The 21,836-nt window shown below is 60.7% G+C and overlaps 1 protein-coding gene across 2 annotated transcripts; it reads right to left on the reverse strand.

Moving 5' to 3' along the window:
• Positions 1–1,985: 1,985 nt before the first annotated feature.
• Positions 1,986–19,641, reverse strand: HR (HR lysine demethylase and nuclear receptor corepressor). 2 transcript variants are annotated; one of them, XM_016141609.2, is made up of 20 exons: positions 19,534–19,641; positions 16,661–17,284; positions 14,745–15,397; positions 13,260–14,043; positions 11,869–12,019; positions 11,600–11,790; positions 9,985–10,149; positions 9,145–9,234; positions 8,849–8,964; positions 7,901–7,985; positions 7,337–7,500; positions 6,974–7,210; positions 6,632–6,797; positions 6,370–6,439; positions 6,043–6,173; positions 5,803–5,922; positions 5,590–5,705; positions 3,437–3,601; positions 2,900–3,028; positions 1,986–2,711 (listed from the first exon to the last, which is right to left on the reverse strand). In XM_016141609.2, the coding sequence occupies exons 3-20, from the start codon at positions 15,354–15,356 to the stop codon at positions 2,649–2,651; spliced, it is 3,555 nt and encodes a 1,184-aa protein (XP_015997095.2). In that variant the 5' UTR covers positions 15,357–15,397; positions 16,661–17,284; positions 19,534–19,641; the 3' UTR covers positions 1,986–2,648. The 2 variants fall into 2 exon arrangements, with proteins under 2 accessions (XP_015997095.2, XP_015997094.2); XM_016141608.2 differs by having other exon boundaries at positions 9,985–10,152.
• Positions 19,642–21,836: the final 2,195 nt, after the last annotated feature.

Raw genomic sequence — 21,836 nt, forward strand, 5'->3', positions numbered from 1 at the left:
TTGCTGAGTGACCTTGGGGAAGCCATATCTACTGTGTAGGCCATCCGTAACATGTAGGCACAGGTGGATCCGGAAACAGAACTGACGTTAGTGGGAAACCAGTGGAATCCCAATAAAGTCTGTTGCTTAGTTAATATTGTTGTATTAAAATCAACTTCTTAGTTTTGACCGCTGTGCCATGGTTACATGCCATGCTAATGTGAGAAGCTGGATGAGGGGTAACTGGGAATGTCTCTACTATCTTTGTGACATGACTATAAACCTACAATCATTTCAAAATTAAAAGTCTAATAAATGTACTTTATAAGAAAAAAGAGGAAGGTGACATTGGATATTCACACTTGAGGTCACTCTCAGCTCCGAAGGTTGGGCGTCTGTGCCACCTGCACCAGTGAGAGAGACCGAAGGAGAAGCTGGGCAGAGCGGGTGCCCGGAGAAGCAGAGGCCCGAAGGGCAGGACTGGCCAAGGGCGGGGAGCCAGCTGAGCCTCCCTAAGGAGGACGGCCTCGACCCGAGTCTCAGGCCCAGTCCCCACCTAGACTGGCTTCGTTTCTGGTCCAGTCCTGGGACATTCATCCACTTGCTGTTTGCGAGGAGTCAGACCCAGTATGCCCTTGGAGAGTGCTGGGACCCACCATGGAAAGGGAGGCAGAAGGGAGGTCTGCGGGGAAGAAAGAGGCCTCGTCATGGGGCCATCCCCATCTTCCCACAGGAAAGAAGACTGTGTTTGGGGTTCTGGGGTGACATCAGGACATGGCTATATAAGATAAAGTGTAGGTAGCAATGGGTCACTCAGTGCTACTGGGAACGTGATCAGCTGTGAAGTCCCTGTATTGGAAGGAGGACCAAGAAGACAACAAGCCCACCTGCAAAGGCCATTAAGCCCTAAAACCATAATATAAACGAGGCGGCTGGTGTCAGGACACTTGGCTCAAATCCCAATTCTGCCACTAAAACTGCAGTACATACGACCTTGGGTGACTCGCTTACCCCCAGCCTTCCTGCTTCCTCGTCTGTATAATGGTAATAAAGAATATCTATCTCAAAATCACGATAAAGGATTAAGTGAGATCCGTTAAATGAAAACGGTGACACAGTAAAGTGTAGGCGTTCCTTATTTTTCTCTTTTTCTTTTTCTAGCCCATGAAAAAATGAAAATAATTTAGCTTTGCAAACAATGAAGAAAGGTAATTTTTTTTTTAAATGAGGGATGGTTATGTAAATCATGGCAAAGCCACTTAACAGAATGAAAGCAGCCACTTAAAATGAACGTTAGCTAACAACATAGAAAATGATCACAACAGCATTAAAAGAAATAAACCCTTGGAGGAAAATACTGGAAGGAAATATACCGAAATAGTATTAGTGTTTGGGTTAGGGATGAGTGGAGGTGGGCTTATGGTGACTTTTTCTTATTTACTCAGTGTTCTGAAAGTATATTAAATTTATAATAAAAAAATTTATTAAAAAAAAAAATTTCCCGAACCACCGCAGAACAATTATGTATGACGACGAGCAGGAGCGTGTTGGGGCTGAGATGTACTCAGGCAGGGGAGCAGGCAGAGCCACACGCCAGAGGGCCGTAGGGATGGGGAGGGGCTGCTGACTGTCCCAGGCAGCTGGCCAAGCCCAGGGCAAGGCCCCTTCTGGGCCACGCTCCCTCCCGGAGCTCCAGGTCAGGTCGGACAGGAGAGATGGGCTCTCTGGAGTTTTCAGGGAAGAGTGGGGCTCGAGGCCACCTTGCTGCTGCGTCCCAGGGCTCTGCCTTGCCTAACAGGAGCATTCTCAGGAGCAGCACCCTGGAAGGCTCCAGGTGCTCCTCAGTGGGAGGGAGGGACCCAAGTCTGGGGAAGAAGAGCCGGCAGGGATGTTTGAGGCCCCTGTCACAATGGCTCCAGGTCCTGCCCACTCCATTTCCTTTCCATGTCTCCCCTCCCTCCCCAGTCCACATGGCCTGCGGGAGCAGGGCCAACCACGCTAGCAGCTTTCACAAAACAACAGACTTTAATGGAAAATAGAAAGGAGGGAGGCTAGAGAAGGGAGCAAGGACAGGGCATTGTCCTTGTCATATTTTCTCCAGCCAAGCCTGGGCACTGTCTTGAGGCCGTCCCTTCCCTACACATCACAGCTCCCTGGCAAGCAGGTGGGATTTCGGTGGCCCCTCGTCCAGCAGGCCTGCAGTGCAATGGGTGCCTGGAGCCCCATGAGGGGGTGGGGGGTGTAACAGAGCTCAGCACAGGTGGGACGGCAGAGGATGAGGCAGCAGAAGAAGGTGTCGCTTAAACCAGAAAGATTCCCAAAGTCCCCCAAGGAAGGGCTGTTTGTCACCTGTGTTGGGGGGCAGGGGTTGGAGGGAGTCAGTCACCTCCAGTGTGGGCCTGGTACCAGGGAGAGGGGCACAGGGATAGAGCAGGTACCAGCCTGCGAAGAACAGGTATGAACTTCGATGGCACTGTGGTTGCTGGCTTTAGGGCCCAGGTCGGGGGCGGGGAATGCAGTACCCTTTTAGTGCCCAGTGTGGTGCCTGTGGGATTGACCGAAAGTCTCCAGGTTCCCGGTGTCGTTCACTGTTGAAGCTGTGCCTGAGCTGAGCACCTGGTCTACCTGCCCCCCCGCCCCCACCCCCACCCCAGACACCTGGGATCCCCCTATTTAGCCTCCTGTAATGTTCCCACAGCCACCTTCACTGCTCGGAACACAGCCCAGTCCATCTAGGAGAAAGAGAGAAGACAAGGAGTTTACAGTCACATTCCTGTGCTCTCCCCACCAAAAGGGACACCCTTCCTGGGCCCAGGCTGGCTGCTTGCTTAGCACAGAGCTAGATCTACCGTGCCACTCCAGCTGTGCCACAGAGGGACTCGGGCAGCACACCTGGCCTCCCGGTCAGGGTTACACTCACGTGGGCATAAAGCAGGCGGTGGTCAGAGGGAAGACTGGGTCCCTGGTGGCAGAGCTGAGTGGAGAGGGCAGAGGTCTCAGGGGACAGGAAGTGCTGAGTGACGCTCACCGTGCTTACCAGGCCCTGCACCTGTGCCAGGGAAGAAGTGGGCAGGGAGGTGGTCAGCGGAGACTCGGGATTGCACAACCCCCCTGCCCGGCTGGGCTCTGAGATCTACTTCCCATAATGACCTCACCCAGCTCTCAAAGAATAGAGGCCTTTGGATCCGGCACCAGCACCCCAAAGGGTGTGGTCAAAACCAGGCCAAGGGGATGCCAGAGATGGCACAGGCAAACTTGGCATCCGAGGACCCAGTGCCCAGTTCAAGACTGCTCAGCTTCTCTTCCCTACAATGGGGATGTGGCTTCCTGCCCAGCCTAGCTCTCCAGGTCTTGAGAGGGACAAAAATATAACAGGCAGAGGAATGCTGGACCACTATGCTGTTGTTCTTGTGACATTCTGAGCTCACGGCAGAGCCCCTGGCCCAGGGGGGAGCACCTGGTGGGGAGCCCCCGCGGGCACCAGCACAGCCTCTCCGGGGGCCTGCAGCAGGGTCCAGCAGCTCACACCCCACTCCTCCCGCAGGCGGCGCCGCAGCCCTGCGTCCAGGTAGCAGCTGCCTGGGGTGCCAGGCTCCAGGTTGCCTGCCCCAGCCGGACACACCTCAAAGAAGAGAAGTGGGAATGAGCCAGGGAGAGAGGCAAGGGCGAGGCTACAGCAGGACGGGGCATGGACCTTACAAAGGCCGAGGGCACGGGAAAGAGGTGAAGCGGTCAAGTCTCGAAGGGCAGGCAGGAAAGGACACAGGACGGCGAGAAAGGGGCTGGGGGTAAGGGGCTGGGGCCACTCAGGTTGGCAGATCAGAGATTTGGCTGGAAGGAGCTTAGAGGAAAGGATTAAGGGCTCCGAGGCTGGGGTCTAAATCCGTGCTTTTCCTGGGGCCAGATGCCTTGAATAGCTTCTGCATCCCTTGCCCTGGGCCCTCTGCTCCCTTGCTCAAATGTACCCCTTTCTCCAGAACCCAGGAACACATTCTGCATGGTACCAACTCGTGAACTCTCTACACCAGCAGCTCTTAACTTAGAGTCCTGCAAATGTCCCAGATAGTAAGCTAATTGTAGTCAGATAGGCGGCTGTATGTTCCTGAGGAGACAATCCAAACTCTTCTAAGATCCTTTATCCAGAAGAGGCAAGGCCATACAGCTCAGTGGATGGGCGGGTTCGCCTGTCCAGGCCCAGGCCTCTTAAGCAGGCCCAGCTATGAGGGGTCTTCACCAGCTCACACAGAGCGGGTAGCACCTTGGGCAGACAGGGCCTGGCACAGGCCACAGAAAGAGATACCCAAGGAATACTTGAAGGGGTGAATGACAGCATTGTGCCCCAACCGGCCACCAGCGAAATCCACTCCTTCAGCGAGGACCTCAACAATTGTCCCTGGGCTTAGGGCTCAGGGATCTAAGACTGAGCCATGGGGAGAGGGGAGGCTGGTGAGCCAGGTGGACCCTAGGGTAGCCCCAGGCCAGTCCCAAGGTTCCTTTGCCCCGGAAGTTCAAGTCCATCCTGGAACTAGAGCAGTGTTTTCCAGGCCACCCGTTAAGAGTACGCCCCTCAGACCTTCCCCATGAGTCATGGGGTTTGGCCGTATGGGACCGCCCACATCGGGCCACACCCAGATGAGACAGGGCCATGCGTGTGTGAAAGGATGCTTCTGCCTGCTCCCCTCTGAATGTTCCAGCATCAGTGTGTGCATCTACAGATCTCTGTGTGTCTGTCAGTGCGTCTGCAGATGCGCATGCCCGTGGGAAGGAGGGCGGTGGTGGACAGCCATGCCGACATCTGCGTGCCCGCATGTGCGCGCGCGCATGCGCACGTCTTAGCGGGCATGACACTTGGTGGATGTCTTTTTCCCAGGACAATCGGGGCTTAACTTGGCCTTGGACCACTGGGCCTGCCCTAACCTCAACGCTGACCGCCCACCTCCCCAGCCCTCTGGAGCTTCCTGCGTCCTGCTCACCTTCTCCTGCCCTGTCCCTCCTTCAGCCTGGTCAAGTCTCCCTCCACCTGCCGTGAAGACTCCCTCAGCCCTTACTTGCCTACACCTCTAGGTAGAGATGATGAAAAGGGGAGCCGCAAGCAAGCATCTCAGACGGGCTCCCCTCTGCCCATGAAGGGAAGGCTGCCTGCCCCCAGGAGGAGCACAGGGCAACGACCTGGGGGGGAAACGGCCATAAGCTCAGGTCCCAGCACTACCGGTGAGCCTCAGTTTTCTCACGTGCAAAATGTGAACGCAGCAGTACCGACCTCGGGAGCTGGCTGTTTATGACAATTAAGTTCGCCGAGATAACGTTCCCAGGGGCCTCAGCACAGCGCCTAGCCTGCGGCAGCCCCCGCTATCCTGCCAATCATCATCAGCGCAGGCCTCGACCCCCTGCTCTTTCTATGCGCCCCACTGCATGACTCTCGTTAGGTCCCAGTCTGCCTTCTCCGCACCTGCCTGTGTGAATCGAGGCTGCCAGCTCACCTGAGAGGGTAGGGGAGCACACAAGGTGCGCACTCAGACAGGGAGAGAGCTTCCGGGGCTGGGAGCCCCCACTGCCAGGGAGCCTGAGAGCTGTGCAGGGGAAGGGGAGGGCTCCCGGCTCCCTCCTCACCATCTGGAGAAAACGGCGGATGCGCTGGGCGTCCTGTGCCCGGAACACATGCCACACGGTGCTGACCTGGCTGCCTGGAGACCAGAGCCCCTCCCCGTCCAGGCCTGAGAAGAAATCTGAGGGAGAAGACAGCTCAGGGGAGCCCGGGCCAGGCAGACACAGCACCTCACATCTGCAGCTTGTCCCCTCCCCTGCTTCCGGCCGAGGACCCACCTTTCTGTGCCCGGTGCCAGGCAGGCAGTGGGGCTTCAGCACGTACCAGGACACTGACGAGGTCAGTCACCTCCACACAGAGGTTCTTGGTCCCCAGGTGCCCACGGTGTGGGCTTACACCTGCATGGGGGTAGAGAAAGGACAGCTGGGAACGGACCCCAGGACCTTGGCACAGATGCACACGGGCCCAGAGGTGATAGAAATGGGGGGGGGGGGCACAGAAGCGGAGTGGGCACTCACCATAGGCTGCCCACAGCTGGGGCTCCAGTGGACGCAGGGCAGGGCCCGGGGGGAGGTAGGAAGCCAGGTTGAGTTTCCCATGTTGGGCACAGTACTCTGGGAGGGGCAGGCTGGCGGCCAGGTTCTCCACCCTGTGAGGGAGGGGTCATGCCCAGTGAGCTCAACCCAGGCCACCAGAGACGCCATCAAAGCCCCCCACTACTGGGGTAACTTCCAGAGGCAAGCGCAGACTGCCAAGGGTGACGAAAAGGGTGAGGAGGAGGGGAGGGATGGCAAGCGCCCGGGCGGCGGCGGGAAGGGAGGCCCGGCCCGTGGTCCCATACACACCTGCCGATGTCCTCGCCCCCCAGAGGTCTGTGCAGCAGGAGGACCGAGCCCTCGGCTGACTTTGGGCGAACTAGGCGGGGATAAATAAAGGCCACTGTCCATGGAGGAACCTCCTTGGCCCGGAGGCTCTGCCCCCATGGCAGCAACAGAGTCCTGTTTCTGCCGTGGGCTCCGCTCCCAACTGCCCCAGGGTCACTCTAGGACTCTGCTGCCACCTGGCTCTGCCTCCCGGCTCCCTCTAGCCCCCATCGAAAATACTTACTCTCAGGCCGGGAGAATCCCTCCCAGAATGCTGCACTGCCCAGGCTTGTAGGCTGGGGTGGCCCGAGGGGGTGCAGCGCCTGCACCTGGCCTCCCAGCGCCTCAAGAGCTTCCGTCCCCCACAGGTTGCCTTGCAATGTCCTCTGAATCCCTGACACCAGCACAGGCTGTAGTGGGGAAATAAACGAAGACATGGGAAGAATGGATGGGCTGGGACGGGCTGTAGGGGACACCAGAGCAGCCCGGAGACCCGGCCCTGCCGCCGCCCCTTCTGGGGCAGGGATCAAGGCCCTGAGGGTAGGCCAGGGATGAGAGCTGGAAGTGGGGAGGTGAGGAGCCTCACCTGGCCCTGCCTCCAGTGCTCCTGGAAGAGGTGGAAGCCTCGCCGAGGCCGGGGCTCGTGCAGCCACAGCAAAGCCCCGGGGGGAGGCAGCCGGGGCCGCACCGGCGAGAGCGGCAGGCCCAGGCCTTTGCGCAGGCCCGGCCCAGCCCGCAGCCCCGGCCCCAGGGCCTTCTCCTGGATCTTCCGCTCCACGACCTGTGCGATGATGCTGTCCAGGATGTTGGTGATGCGGTCGTCCTGCGGGAAGGGAGGGGTGGAAGGCAGGAGGGCTCAGGATCCCCTGGACCCCCAGGGAGGGCTCGCCCAGCCTCTGTTGCCAGGCCCCCAGCCCACCATCCCCTCCACCCCCACACCCTTGCTCACACTGGGCAGGGCAGGAGTGACAGGGGCAAAAGCCATATGTATCCGCTCATGCCCCAAGCAGAGTTTGACAGCCGTGGAGGCCAGCAGCTCACAGAGAGAGGGACAAGGCAGGGGCCCTCGGCCAGCACGGTCCTCTGCCGGCGTCTCTGTGGAGTCCGGAGTCTCTGCCAAGGAGAACGACGGTGAGGGCTTCACCTTCCTCTGGAGGCTCCACTGCCCACATGCCCTTCCCTCAGCTCCCGGCCGAGCCTGCTCTGACCTCGCTGGCATCGCCCGGCACAGCTCTACTCGGGTCGCGCCCACCTCCCACCACCAGCCTCCCCGCTGGCAGCTCCCCCAAAAGAGGGGCTTCCCCAAAGAGGGGCTTAGAGCGGGGTTCTGGCTGGAGAGGGGTCAGGAGGCTTATCCTAGGTTGTATTTAGATTCGTTTTCTCTGGGGTGACTTGAAAAAGAGGAACGGCGATTGGGGGACAAAGGGCGGCTAACGCGATTTCGGTCTCTCCTGAAGTCTCCCACCCCGGCCCCACACACCTGAGTCCGATCGAGGGGCCGGGGCCCACTCACCCTCTTTGATGTCCTTGGTCCCGGTGGTGTCCCCATTGCAGGAAGGTTGTGGAGGTGGGGCAGCTGTCTCCGTCCTCTCCTTCGGCTAAACCCATCCACCACCCCCCAGTCCAACCAGAGCTTTTACAAACGGCAAACACAACCCAGTCCAATTTAACCCACATGTATTAACAACAGACTTCCGTGAGTCCTAAAATCATGTTTACGAGGAGCAAAATGTTATATGATACAACGTGAGGTAGAGAAAACTTGCTCTGGGAGGGGCAGGCTGGTGGCCAGGTCCTGGAATTCTATACAGTAGGGTCTAAAGGATACGAAAATAGACTTGAATAAATATATAGGCAAATGACTGCTGTCAAAATGGTCATGGCGGTGTTATATGCCATCGTCATCTTCTTCCTTATACCTGTCTGTGTTTTTCAAATTCTCCACCACGAGTATTTAGCACGCTGTCTGGCGTACAAAATGCATTCAACAAATGATTTCTTGAATAAATGGTTTTTATAATAGAAACATGAGCTTCAGAAAAGCTGCGCAAAATGCACATTGAACACCTGCTATGTGTTAGGTGCAGGGAATGCTGGGAAGGTAGGCAACGGTCCTCCAGCAAGAGCCGGTGCCTGGGGCCCGGAGAGACAGGACGTGCCAGTGAGCAGCTCCGTCTGATGCGGCAAGTGCTAAGCCAGAAAACGCACCAAATGGGTAGGAGCTCTGGGCAAGCAGAGTGAGGCCTTCTGCCGGGTGTGTGGGGCAGCTAGTGCTGGCTCCATGGATCCTAAACCTCAGGGGAGCGGGGGAAGTCGCCTGATTTCACCGAGCCTCTATATCCCTCTTTATTCCCATCAAAAGAAAGAGGCCAAACCCGGCCAAGGTCAGTAACTTGCAGACGCGCTGCCTGATACTGGGGCCCACTGGCTAGTGCTTTGTCACCTGTCCCATGCTTCTTACCTGCTGGCCCCCATCCCCAGGGGCCCACACCTGGGCATCAGCTTGGCAGGGACAGTGACCCCGGATCTCATACTTGACCCAGACCTGGTGCATTGCGGTGCTCAGTTCTGCCAAAGCTGGGGGCGGGAAGCGAGATGGAGTTTGGCCGTCAGTGCAGACAGAAGGCCGCCTTGTGCGGCTTGTCCTCACCCCCCAGGAGGGCATGGCACTGGGTGGAGGGACAGCCAGACCGGAATCTGTTCTCCCCCAGGACTCACCCATCCCCTGCTCGCCCCACCTGCTCCAAGATGGCTCACCCTGGCTGGAGACAAACTGGGTGAGCCTCAGGGAAGAGGCGCTGTGCCCAGCCTCCTGGGCGCAGTCCTCGGTGGACTGCTCTGGAGAGCCTGAGGGGTAGGAAGGTCAGGAAATCAAAATAAGCACAGGCTAAGGTCAGGGAAGAAGAGCAAGGGCGTGATGTCTAAATCAGGGACTCGACAAACTGTAAAACGTCAGCTTTCTGGGGCACTAGGGTTCAACGGTGACATAGTATACTTCGCTCGCAGAAGGCAGAGCCTTTAATATGCTGATAGGCATTGCAAGGCTCCAAAAGGATCATGTAGAATACAGTGTTCCAAACATTTCTGACCTCGAAAATCATTTTTGGCCATGTCTATTGGAACACTGGGAAATTTCAAGACCTCGGGTGGCCAAGTTGACCCAAGGAAGAAAAAGCTGAGAACTGTGAAAAGAGCAGGACTTGGAATCAGAAGACCAGTGTCTGAATCCTGGACCCAATACTTACTAGCTGTGTGACCTTGGACAAGTCACTTAACCTCTCTGAGTTTTTCTTATCTGGAAAATGGAGGCAAAAATACCCACCTCACGGTGTTGTAAAGGTTTAAAAGGTACAAGCTGAGCAAAGTGGGAGGCATAGAGTAGGCACTCGACTCCTTTTAAGGGTAGGCAAGGACACAGGTGTGGCCCTCTGACCTGGGGAGAGGGAAAGGTCTGCTCTATGGGGCATTGGGCAGTGGCGGCTGAGGCTGAGGCTGGGGCGGGGGAGGGAGGCTTTCTTGGGAAGAGGCCGCCAAGAAACAGACACAAACTTTAGAGCAACCCTCCCTTCCTGCCCTCCCACCCAGCTCCTTTCTTACCTGCTTTCTCACTGACCCTCCCAGCGCCCGCCTTGCGACCACAGGCCACACACAGCCGGTGGCTGCAGCGAGGGCATCTCCAGTGGGTGTTGAACAGTCCATGGTGGCAGCGGCTGCAGCAGCCTGCAACGGCCGGGCTGTCCTCTATCCTGGCTGGCCCCTGGCCTGCTGACCACGGGAGAGAACAGGGTCAGAGGGGGCTCGGGCCACAGGCCCCTTTCGAGGTCCTTATGTGGGAGGGCTCCAGGCCGGGCTGGGGAAAAGCAGGAGCAGTTTCTACTGAGAGGCCACCCCAGAAAGGAGACGGCCCCCTCACAGATACCCCTGCTTACTCAACAGTCCCTAGAAAGAACCTCCCACCACATCCCTGTCTCCAGCAAGCCTTCCCAGGGACAGTGCAGGCCCCATCTCCCCGGTTCCTGGCCCAGGGACTTCCCCCTTGGCTCTGAATTTCCAATCTGATCTACACAACTTTCAGCACGTTCCCTTCACCCACACTGCCCCCTCCAGAGGGAGCTTTCTTCAGGGGACTTCGTATCAGAAGAGGAAACCTTGGGAGGCCATCCCTTCCCTCACCCGGAGTCTCAGACTAGGCTCTCACGGGTAGGTGCAAGAATGCCAGTGAGCAAGTGTTCATCTACTCATTCAGCAGACACCTTGTCCTGTCCCGGGCTGGGGGCTGGGGGCTGGGATTCAGCACTGATCAGGACTGGGCGCTTGCCCCCCGCAGTGCTCACATTCCAGGGGGAGATGGACTTATAAACACGGCAGTGGCGAAGGCAACACAGGGCGAGTGCCGGAGTGTGAGAAGGCGGAAGGCTGAGGGCGGGGGTGGCGGGGGCCGCCCCGAATGAGCCCGAGTGATGAGTAAGTTTTCATTCACCAGGTAGAAAGGGAGGAGAAGGGCCTTCCAGACAGAAGGAACAGAGGGTGCCAAGGCCGGAGGGGATGGACAAGCCCGGTGAGCGGTGAGCAGGGAAGGAAGTGAGGGCCAGACTGTGATGTGACCGGGAATCCAGGCCCAGGGAGTGGCAGGGGCTGATGACAGGGGCTGAGACGGGAGGAGGCCGCCGCCATGGGCCTCCACCGGGAGGGATGGACCACAGGTGTGTTTTTTTCAAACACACTGCTCTCGAGGTGCCATGAAAGGGATGCAGGAGGGACAGCCTGAAGCCAAAAGGACTTCACGGTCTCGAACATCAGCCCGAGCTCCACCGGCCTGCTAGGGCCCGCGTGCTTCACCACCCAGGAAGCCGTCCTCACGCGCCAGCCCAGCCGCAGGGAGCTGCCCCGCCTTCCCGTGCTCTCGCAGATACTTGGCACTCAGTCTTGTTTCCCCAACAGGCCCAAAAGCTCCTGGGCTGGACCAGATTTTACACATTCCCATCCCAACTCCCCCCCCCACCAGTCCCCGCCCCGACTAGAAACTTCAGAACGCATGGTGACTAAGAGCCTTAGCCGGGAATAAGGGCAAAGCAGGACACCAGTTCCCCTGAGCTGGTGGCAAGACAGGCGGTGCAGGTGGGGGGCAGGGCCCCACACTCCGCAGGCCCCGTGCTCCTCGTAAAAGCACCAGGGCCTCCCGGGAGGCTGAAGGCCCGGGCGTCCTGCTCACCTTCCCGCTGTGCCCAGCCCAGGGCTTCCCGCTCTCTGCGCAGCAGACGGCACAGTCGGTCCCCCAAACCACTTAGCAGGTGCTTGGCGAGGCCCACGCTGAGACCAGCCTCGAGGCCAGACCCTCCTCCTTCCTCCGAGCCCGCCGCCAGGTCGTCCTCCGGCTGCTGCTGCTCCCCTCCCAGAGACAATCTAGAGACCGGACAGAGGGAAGTGAGAAGGCCGCCCCAGGTGACAGGCTATGGGGGAGTCCAGGGGGCAAGGGCTCACCTCGGCACTTGCTGGGAGTGGCAGGCCGGCCCTCCCACCTCTCCCGCCACCTGGACACAGCTTTGGCACTGAGAGGTGCCTGCCGGGGTAGCTGAGCAAGAAGCACCCTGATGCCCTGGGTTCTGGAGGCTGGTCCTGCCATCCCGGGGTCCTGAGGAGACAACGCAGCTGGTCAGGAGTCTGGGCCTCAGGGCTCAGGCAACCCTCAGGCCATGGCTTAGCAACCAGCGATCCTCACGCAGAACCGGCCCAGCCCCAGGCCTCGGCCCAAGAGGCCCGACTTGGAATTAGTGAGAGGCAGCTAGAAACGTCACCAAAAAGGCTATGCAGGGAGCTCGGCAGTGCTGACATGACTGACAGGCCGAGAGGAGGGGTCTGGCGCGCTGAGCCCAAGGCCGGGGCAGCTGGGGTGATGGTCCTGACCCAAGCACAGGATCCAGCTAGTACAGACTTTGGACGACTCAGCCGCGGGCTTAGCGATGCCCCCGGCTGCGTGACAGTGCGAGGAGACAATCCCAGCGTGGATGGAGGGCGCCGGAAGGTGAGAAGGCAGGAGAGTTTCAACACAGGCCACAGGTGCAGTAACCCAAGAAGGCAGAGGGGCCAACAAGCGTCCCAGCCCAGGCACAGGCCTGGAGAGCGTGGACAGACCCATGCCAGGTGCAGGGTGCCTGGGCAAGGCCATCGGGAGAGTCCAGATCCGGGCCCAGCAGTCGCAGTCCAGGGGGCTGAGAAACTGAGGTGACCGTGAAGACCTGAGGCTGGGGCCGGCAGCACCATAGCCGTCCGCGAGGGGCACAGCATGACCGAGGGGTCCAGCACGTGCCCAAAGCCCTAACGACTGGCCCGGTCCAAACTGAGTTTCCAGGATCCAGAGGGCTAGGAGACACGTGTTTGTTCCCCAGGCAGGACAGGGGTGCTTCGGGAGAAGCATCCCCCAGACGGGGATGTGCACTACAGACCATCGTAAAGGTGAACATTGATTGAGTGCTAAGTGCCAGAAATTCTCCAAAGCCTTTTGTGTAAATTGTATCATGTAATCTTTGCAGCAGTCTGTATGAGGTAGGTGCCGTCTTTATCCCCATGTTATAAGATGAAGAAACTGAGGCACAGAGAGGTGAAGCAACTAGCCCAAGGCCACACAGCTACCAGTCAGCAAAGCCGGGACCCAGGCGCTCTGACTCCAGAGCCCAAGCTCTGAACCATGTCATTACACTGGCTTGGGAGGAGGCAGACGGAAATGGAAGCCACTTGCTGGGAGGCTCCGGCCTGTAGGTGCTGAGGAGCTCCCAAAGGAGACTGGGTACGATTTACTCATAAAGCACCAGCTGACCTCTTTGCGAAGCCTAGTTCTGGCTGCCCCTCTCAAGCGGGGCCCCCTGCCCCCTTACCTCTGTGGTCATCTCGGTGTTCTGCCTCTGCCTTGTTCTGCAAGGATGAGTCCAGGACCTCCTGCCAATCTCTGGCCCCCTGCCCTGCACCGCCTGGGAAGGACTCAGGGTGGCGCTTGGCAGCTGGGCTACCCTCCACTCCCTGGACCTCAGGGCTGCTTGACCTCTTGAGGCCCCGAAGTGGGGCAGCCGGGCTTTCCTCGTCCTCAGGGCAGACGCCTGGGCACCCGAACTGCTCAGAGTGTCGCGTGAGCCATGTCTTCTTCAGCTTGGTGTGGTGGCTGGGCGGGCAGGCCCTGGGACCCGGGGCCTTGTTTGCTTCTTCGCTGGATTCATGGGGTTCCCTGGTGTCCCCCTCCAGGCCCTCCTGGCACTTCCCACAGGGGCCTTCATCTGCAGCAGGTGTGTGGGATGAGTAACAGCCCACCTGGGTGGTAGGAGGCCCAGGAGAGGGGCATCTTGGTGTGGCTGATGACCCCAGCTGGCACCCAAGGCCCCCGCCCCCAGGTATGGTCCAGACGTTGCCAAGCGTATGAACCAGGCCTGGGGGACAAGTGGGCCAGGGGGTCCGGGGAACAGTGTCTGGATGCCCCAGGAGAAGTGGGCAAAGATTCTGAGGCCTGCTGATGCCTGTCTCCCCATCCCTCTGGTGGAATGAAGGACATTCTGCCTCCCCATTTCTCTGGAGAGGCCCACCAGGGGCTAAGCCCAACAACCCAGGTTCCACAGTTGCCAATGGCTCCTTTGCCAGCCTGAGAATGCTCGGATCCTTGTGGTAAAAACCCTAAAGAGAGGAGAAAGGATTAAGCTAGTACCGACTTTGTTCCCAAGGCTTAAAAGAACAAACTGATAACTAGCAGGTATGCACCTGTATGTCCTTAAGGGTTGTAAAAAATATGGAACTCATGTACTGATTACTGAGCACTGCTCCTAAATGCCACCCACATTGTACTGGCCATTCCTGGGTCATCCCCCAGGATTTCTCGGGCCTCCCCAGCAACTAAAGGGGTAATGTCTGGCACAGCCTAAGGTCCTCCAGGGTCTCTTCAGATTGTTTGATGCCCTGTACTCTACCGGTTTTAAAATAATTTAGATCTCATCTCTTCGGCGTGGGGGTTACCCATGGAGGAGATGCCCTGGACACAGGCCAAAGGGCTTCCCAGAAAGAGGGCCCAGTCTGCCTCCCACCTTCCCAGGACAAGACCACATATTCTGAGGTCCCAGGTCCCAGGGCCTTGTTCTGAGTGGACAGTGGGTAGGTCAGTCCCCAAAATGGCCCCAAAGGCAGGGGAGGCCTAGTGAGATGGAGATGCTCGGAAGAGATGCTCAGAGGAAGGACTCTGTCCGAGCTGACAGGCTCTTCTACTAGGTGCAGCCTTATCTTCTCTCCAGAATGGAAGGGGAGTGTGGTGTGGCCCTGGCGCAGCTGCTCGAGGACCACTGTGTGGCCTGAGCCCCGGGTATCCGCTCTGTTCTAACACTCACCTTGCTGCCTAAGCTGAAAGCGGAGGGCACTTTGGGCTGACCCCCGGAGTACACCCAAGGGTGCGGGGCCAGAGGCCAGTCACATGGACGCTCTGGGGGCAGGCCGGACACTAGGTAGGGTGGCAGGCAGGTGGGCACCCAGAAGGGAGCTCGCTCCAGGATCTTGGTCTCCAGAAGGAAGGGGCAGTGCAAGGGCCGGAAGGCCACAGGGTCACTTTTTGGATGGCCACCACTATGCTCAGGAATCAGGGGGCCATAGCGAGGTGGACACGCTGACCCACAGAATGCCAGTGGGTGGGCGAGCATCGCCTCCTTCCAGCGCGACCCGTCCTTGCCGCCCAGCCAGCTGGCCTTCCTCTCCCCGTTCCGGGGACCTTCACCCTCCACCAGCGGGAGGATGTCTTTGGGGCCATGAGGGAAGCCAGGGGGAAACCAGGAGTCTGGGGTGCTCAGGACACCCCTCCAGAAGGGAGCAGGCTCTCCCAGGCACAGTGCCCCACGGTGCAGGCCGCCTCGTGGCAGGGCATCCGACTCCCGCTCGACGATGCCGTTCTCAGGGGCTGTCTTCTCCCAGGCCGGCGTGTCCTTCAGGAAGCTGGGCGTACTCTCCATCACTCTCCTGCCCTCATGGGGCTCTCCCAGAGGGGGGGTCCCTGGAGCATAACCACCAAAACATGAGCCACATAGACCTGCCCCTACCACCCGGTAGAGAGTGGGCACCGCCCTGGCAGTGCCAAGGCGGCTCAAACCAGTAAGGCAAGTGCCAGTGCACGGCTGGGCTCCACGCGGACTGCCCACATGTGACTCGAGGACCCGCCTGGGTGGTATGATTCAGCGTAGAAGGTCACCCCTTGCCCCAAATACCTGGGATTTGATAGCCCTTCTGCTCCTGGGCCAGAGCCCCTTAGCAGAGACCGCTATTTCTGGGATGACATGCTTCCCTGACCCTAAGACTTGGACACGCGCCATGGTGAAGGACAGGAAGCAAGAACCCCGACGATGAGCTCGGTGGAAGACACGGCACCGGGGAAAAGAAGGCTGGACTCTGGCCCTGACTCGGTCATCCATTCTGTCACCTTGGGCAAGTCATGTCACTCCTCTGGTTCTCAGTGTGCCATTGTGTAAGTCAGGGCTTGGAAAGTCTCAGAGGCCTCTTCCCACATTGCAGTCTGGCTCTGGGGATGCTGCCTGCCCGCCCCCAGCCCTCAGCCGCACCCAGGCTGGTCGGGGTGAGAAGGGCAGGCAGGGCAGGCTGGAGTCACTGGGGAGAGCCGCCAGACACGGCTGTGGGCTGCTCTGGCTCCGCACACCTGGGCAGCCCAATCTCTGCCTCTTCCCAGCGCTCTACATTTTCTGGGTTTCTGAAGCAGAGACCCAGGACAGCTGCGGGGGTGGGGCTGGGATCTCCACCGCGCGCACAGGGGAAGGAGCTAGCCCGCACGGGAGTGGAGGATTAAGAGGCTTCAGCTGGGATGGGTCAAGCTACCCCTGTCCAGCCCGCAGTGCCAGGGCCACCCGCGCGCGGCTGCTGTAACAGCAGCCTCACGACGGGGGGAGGGAAGGGGGCGGGGAAAGCGGGCTGCGCCCCACAGAGAGGCAAAGGAGGGAAAATTGAACTTGTATGCAAAGGACCGATATGACAGGTGGCACTAGAGCCGCAGCGCTCGCTCCGCGTGACCCCTCGGCCGACTGGGTGAAGCCCCAGGAGGGAGGCGAGGGAGGCGAGGCAGCCGAGACGGGACGCTCGGGCTTTCTGGGGCCAGCGCTCCGACGCGGTCCAGTCCCGTGGGGCGCCCTAGCTGTCGGATGTGTGGCCCAGCCCAGAGGAGCGCGGAGAGCCCGCTCCCTGCTGCGGCTGGGGCTCAGCTCGGAGCGTCCCCAGAGGCGCGCGCCTGGCTCGCCCTCGTGGCGCTTACCTGGGCTTCACCGGCCGGGCGCAGCGCGGGCGGAGGCGGTCGTCGCGGCTGGCGCCGGAGTCCCGCTCCCCATGGGCCGGCTCTGGGGCCTCGCGGCCGGCGGGCGAGGGCTGGTTTCCGCGCGCTCCGCGCTCAGCGGGCTGGTGCTCTCTCTCCCCCGGGGCGGCGGGGGGCTGCTCTAGGGCCGCAGGTTGGAGGGGTCGGACTCCGGGATCTGCAGGATGCGGCACACGGCGCGGATCGGCCGCACCAGCTTCTGGGCCAAGGCCGTGGGTTGCGCCATGGGACGCGGAGACTCCGTGCTGCGCCGCGGGGAGGGCCGGGCCGGGGCTAGGGAACGGTGCCCCCGGAGGGAGACGGGGAGCCGGGCCGGGGGGAACGCGCGCCCCGGGTCGGAGATGGCCGAGTGGGGGGAAAGGCCGAGGGGCCGGGGGAGGGGGTCGTGCCTGGAAGAGGGGCCGATCCCGGGACCCAAGAGACAGGCACCAGGGAGCGCGCAAAGAGGCGCGGCGCGGCTAATGGAGGGAGATCGCGGCGAAGAGCGCAGCAGGACCTCCGATCGCCATCGCCAGACGCGCAGCTGAGAGCGGGGAAGCTGCTCCGCCGGTTTCCTCCTCCAGCGCCCTGCGGGAAACAGGAGCCCGTGACTCGGCGGCCCCGCCTGGGCCTGCCCCCTCCCGGGCCCCGGGGGCTTCCGCCAACGCCCTGGCGATGCCACCGGCTGCGCACGGGGAGAATGAGCCCTTTGTTCCCCCTCCCCCCCGCGGCACCCGGGCGCCTGCCGAGAGAGGCTCCCCCGGGGGCAGCGTGCCAGCTTCCCAGCCGCCCCACCCTCCCGTGGGCCCGGCCCCGGAGCCTGGCAGGCGGGCAGCACCCCCACTATAGGTGCCAAGCCCGGGAACTGGAGCAAAGGGCGGGAGGGGCCAGACCAGGCCACGGTGGGGTGGGGTGCCCCCTGGGGTGCTAGGGCAGGCGGCTGGGAGGGGACAGTGCCAGAGCTGGCAGGGGCAGTCGGGTTCTCACGGGTCAGTGATGGGCGCTCTGACCCGTGCCAGCCGGCCCTGTGCCTGCTGGACCACTTGCCCCTGGTCCTCTCCAGCTCTGGCGCATGGGCACAGCCACTGGCTGTGTCTGCCCTGCCTCCTCCTCACCTGGCCAAGCCGCTCTTCACCTTCTGACCCAAGCCCCTTCCCAAGCCCCCTCCCAGGAGCCAGTGGCACAATGCCCTTCGTCAGCAGTTCTGGGAGGGCCTAGGCTCTAGTCTGTCCCGGCTCTAGGCTCTACGGGCCTCTTTTCGCCAAGTGTCTGGAGGAGAGGTGGGACCCGAGGAGTGCCACCACCTGCTCCAGCCTCTGGACGTCGCCGTTCTGGGGGTCTGCGGCCCCGCCCGTTCCTAGTATTCCCAGGCCCAGCACTGGAGAGGAGCCCATGGGAGTGGCTCCTGGGAGGGAGCGGAGAGGAGGAAAGGAAATGGGAAAGCAGGGCACCCTCCACCCGAGGAAGCATCCCGGCTCCTCGCGGGGGCGGTTCCAGAGCACAGACGCAAACAGACAGATTCCAACACACACAGACAGATTCAGACACACACAGAAACCCACACGCCCAACGGGTGCTTCCCTTCCCCTCGGGCACCCACCTCCCACCCCGCGACGCCCCTGAATCCCTGTGGAAGCCATCCTTGGCCTGGCTTCACCCAGACCAGGACAGAGGCAGCAGCACCCGACCCACCCCGGCCCATGGAAGGGATGAGTTCTCGGATGCCTGGGCTGGTCCCAGATCACACCATCATCCCTGGAGAAGGGAGCCATGTAGAGCTGGGAGGGAGCCTTCCTCCCAGGAGACCGGAGAAGAAGCAGGGGCTCTTTCAGCAGCTGAGGGGAAGTGGAGAGGTGGGGACAGGAGGGGACCTGAAGGGGCTGGCCTCCCCTGGCAGGACCTGGATCAGGGTGGCGAGGATTCCCCGGATTCCCTCTGCCCCTTCGCCTCCCCCCAGAGGGCGTCTGTGGCCAGGCGAGCTGGTAGGGATTGTTTACTTGACTGAGTTATTAACACTCCCTTCTTCCCCCAGCTCCCCTGAGGGGTGGCTGGACCTGAGTGTGCCAGGGAGGATGCTTGTGAAGGGTCTATCAGGACTGCAATCCTAAGCCCCCAAGCCCCAGCCTCCTGCTCCCAGGCTGGCTCCGGGGTACAGATGGAGGCTGGGGTGTGCCTCTGGTCCCCCATCTGTGTCCTCTGGCAGTCGAAGCTTGTGGGAGAGTCTGGGGGGAGATTCCTGTGGCTTGGGGCCTAGAAGAGGCTGGGCAGGGTAGAGCGGGAGCCTGGGCTGTCTGGGGCCCTGAGGGCCTGTCATCCCCAGAGGGGATGGGGACTGTCCCAGGGAATCGGGACAGACACTTCTCCCCACCCCACTCCAGTTGTCATGTCTGCTTTGTCAGGTCACAGTCTCTGGACTAGACCAGGAGACAGACTCCTGAAATGCCCCGGGGGTCCTGGGAGCGGGCGGGCGAAGGAGCGCCTTTCCACCCTCCCCCAGCTCCCCAACCTGCTCCACAGCCCACGCCACAGGCCCACAGAGCCCTGGGAGCCGGCTCATCTGTGCCTGAGGACAGAGAAGAGCTGAGGAGACACACAAAAGACACAAACACAGAAGGGAAGCCACCTAGTGCGTGGACACAATGCTGGATTCATGGACAAAGGCAAGCTGACCAGCACCCCCAGACCCGCGTGGGCTCACTCGGCCCCACGCGGACCCCTCGAGCCCTGACGCGCACATACACACACACACACACACACACTGAGACACACATTCATGCTGACAAGCACAGCAGCACTCACGAGTCAGCTGCCCTCACGCTGTCCCCAGAGCCCCTTACCTGGGCAAGCACAGTGCCCCTCGGGTGGAGCAGCCCCCTACCCGGGGGAGGGTAGCAGGCAGGGGCGGGGGAAGGAGCCCCGGAGAGTCAGGCCAAGCTGCCACTAATCCGGGCGGGGAGAGGGGGGGCACCCACGTCAGAGCGGGGACTGCCGGGTGGAGGGCATCTGAGGACATCCCCTCCCACACACGCGGCCGTCTGGGCACCTAGCCCTACTTCCCCAGCCCCTCGATCCTTCAGACAGCTGAGGCTGGCCTCCCCCCCACCCCACCCCCCAACCTTGTGGCAACGCCTGGGGCGGGGGCATGGGGGAGGGGGAATACCGGGGAGAATTCTCCCAGGACCTGGGGGGGAAGGGAGAGGAAGGGAAGTGTGGAGAGGCTGTTGGAGCCAGGAGGAAGCTCTGCAGCCGACGCCCCCCTCCTCTCGTGCCCACCCACCCACCCACATCCCTGACCTAATTCTTCTTCTCAGTCCTTGCCTCCCCAACGTCCCTCCCCCTTCCCCCCAACCTCCCCTTGGGGCAATCTAACCACCGGGTAGAGAAAGCTACCTCATTCTGCCCTGGCTCAGGACCTTCTGCCTAGCAACTCCAGCTCTGGCCCCCAGGATTTCTGAGGCAGCGGGCATCATCCTCTTGCCAGGCTTCTATCCCCTACCCAGCTACTGGGCATCCTAGTCCCTGAAGATGGGCAAAGGACAAGGGGCAAGGGCTGGAGTGCTCATCTCCTCAACCCCCTCAAGGGTAGGGCAGTGCCAGCCAATACTCCCCGACTCAACTCCTGGGCCAGGGCTGTATTGAAACAAGGGACCACATTGCCACGGCACAGCGGTGGGGTGGGGGTGGGCCGTGCATATGGAGGTCAGCGTCGGGGAGGAGGACCAAGACTTGGAGGGGCTACAGGCCGGGAGGGGCTGAGAGGCAGGGAGAGAGAGGAGAGAGGTCCAAGGGATGATGAAGTGGTGGGGGGGGGGAGGGACTTAGAGGCAATGGAGAAGTCCTCAGAGGCAGGCCAGGTGGATGGGGAGGCTGAGGAGTAAGACCAGGGCCCAAACCAAGCGGGGCCGGGACACGGGCCAAGCAGAGGTGTGTGTTTCCGGGGAGGCCGGCCTAGGCCGCTTTATCTCCTTACCCAGGGCCCGGCATGGAGCCTGGCACATCTGTGCTCCGGGCCAGTTGGAAGGGCGGCCCAGCCCTGATCCTGCCTTGGGAAGCGGTGGGCACACTAGTGGCTAATGGAAGGCTGGGGGCCGTGGGCAAGCCGAAGCACAGCTTAGCCTTCGCCTAGCGGCCAGACCAGAGAGGGCGAAGCCCGAGCCAGGAGCCCCATGGAGAGGGCGGCAGTGCTGGCAGATGCCTAGGGGTCCTCAGGGGGACAGGGCGGGCTCTGAGGGAAGCTCTGCCCACACCCCGTGTCCCGGCCTCAGGAGCGCGGGAGCGTTGGGCCCGGGAATGCCCCCAGAACTCGGAATTCTCCTCCCCCTGTCCTCTCTGGTCCCGGATGTCTTGGAGCCCATAGACCTGCAGCAGCCATTCTCCAAACGTGTGTCACAGAGACCCTGGCATTGTTCAAGGCTCTGTGATGGGCACCAAAGAGACTCAGGGCACAAAGACAAAAGCGTGACCATCCCCGTCCTGGAGATTTACTCACTCGCGCACTTGTCATTTTACCAGCAAACACTCGCCGAGGCCTCCGAGGTGCCAGGCCCTGTGCCGGACACTGTGGGGTGACTCCTGGAGTCAGGCATGTGAATGACTACGAGGCACTCCTAGTCCCACCCTGGGGACGTCGGTGGATGGGGCGGGGGCTTCATGGAGGAGGTGATGCTCGAGCTCAGAGGTTAGAGAGTAAGTGGGCATTTACTCCCAAGCCACACGTGGACAACAATGTTTCCCTTTGGCTAAATCACCATTTGTTCCGGCTGAGACACAAAAGTAGATATGACGCAGTCTGTTCTTGATGAGGTTACAGTCCAGGGAGGGAGAAAAGACAATGTGCTCAAGGCAAAAACGGAAGTCAGCGCAGGAACAGAGTCGGCATGGTCTGGATGAGCACTCGTCTCCAAGGGAGCAGGGGGAGTGGTTCCAGAGGGCTTCCTGGGGGTCGCGAGGCCTGAGTGGGCTTCAAAGGGCTAATAGGACAGTGGATGGGGTGGAGGAAGAAGTGCATGTCAGGGTCACAGCATGGAGCCATGCGACAGTCCAGGCTGACGGAGGTGGGGAACTCGGAGCAATTTGGGTGTAGGGGAGGCCAGCTGGGAGGGGAGGGGAGACCAATGGGCACAGCACAGCCCGGGCTGTC

The sequence above is a fragment of the Rousettus aegyptiacus genome, unplaced genomic scaffold (assembly GCF_014176215.1).
Source record: "Rousettus aegyptiacus isolate mRouAeg1 unplaced genomic scaffold, mRouAeg1.p scaffold_m13_p_16, whole genome shotgun sequence".
NCBI lineage: Eukaryota > Metazoa > Chordata > Mammalia > Chiroptera > Pteropodidae > Rousettus > Rousettus aegyptiacus.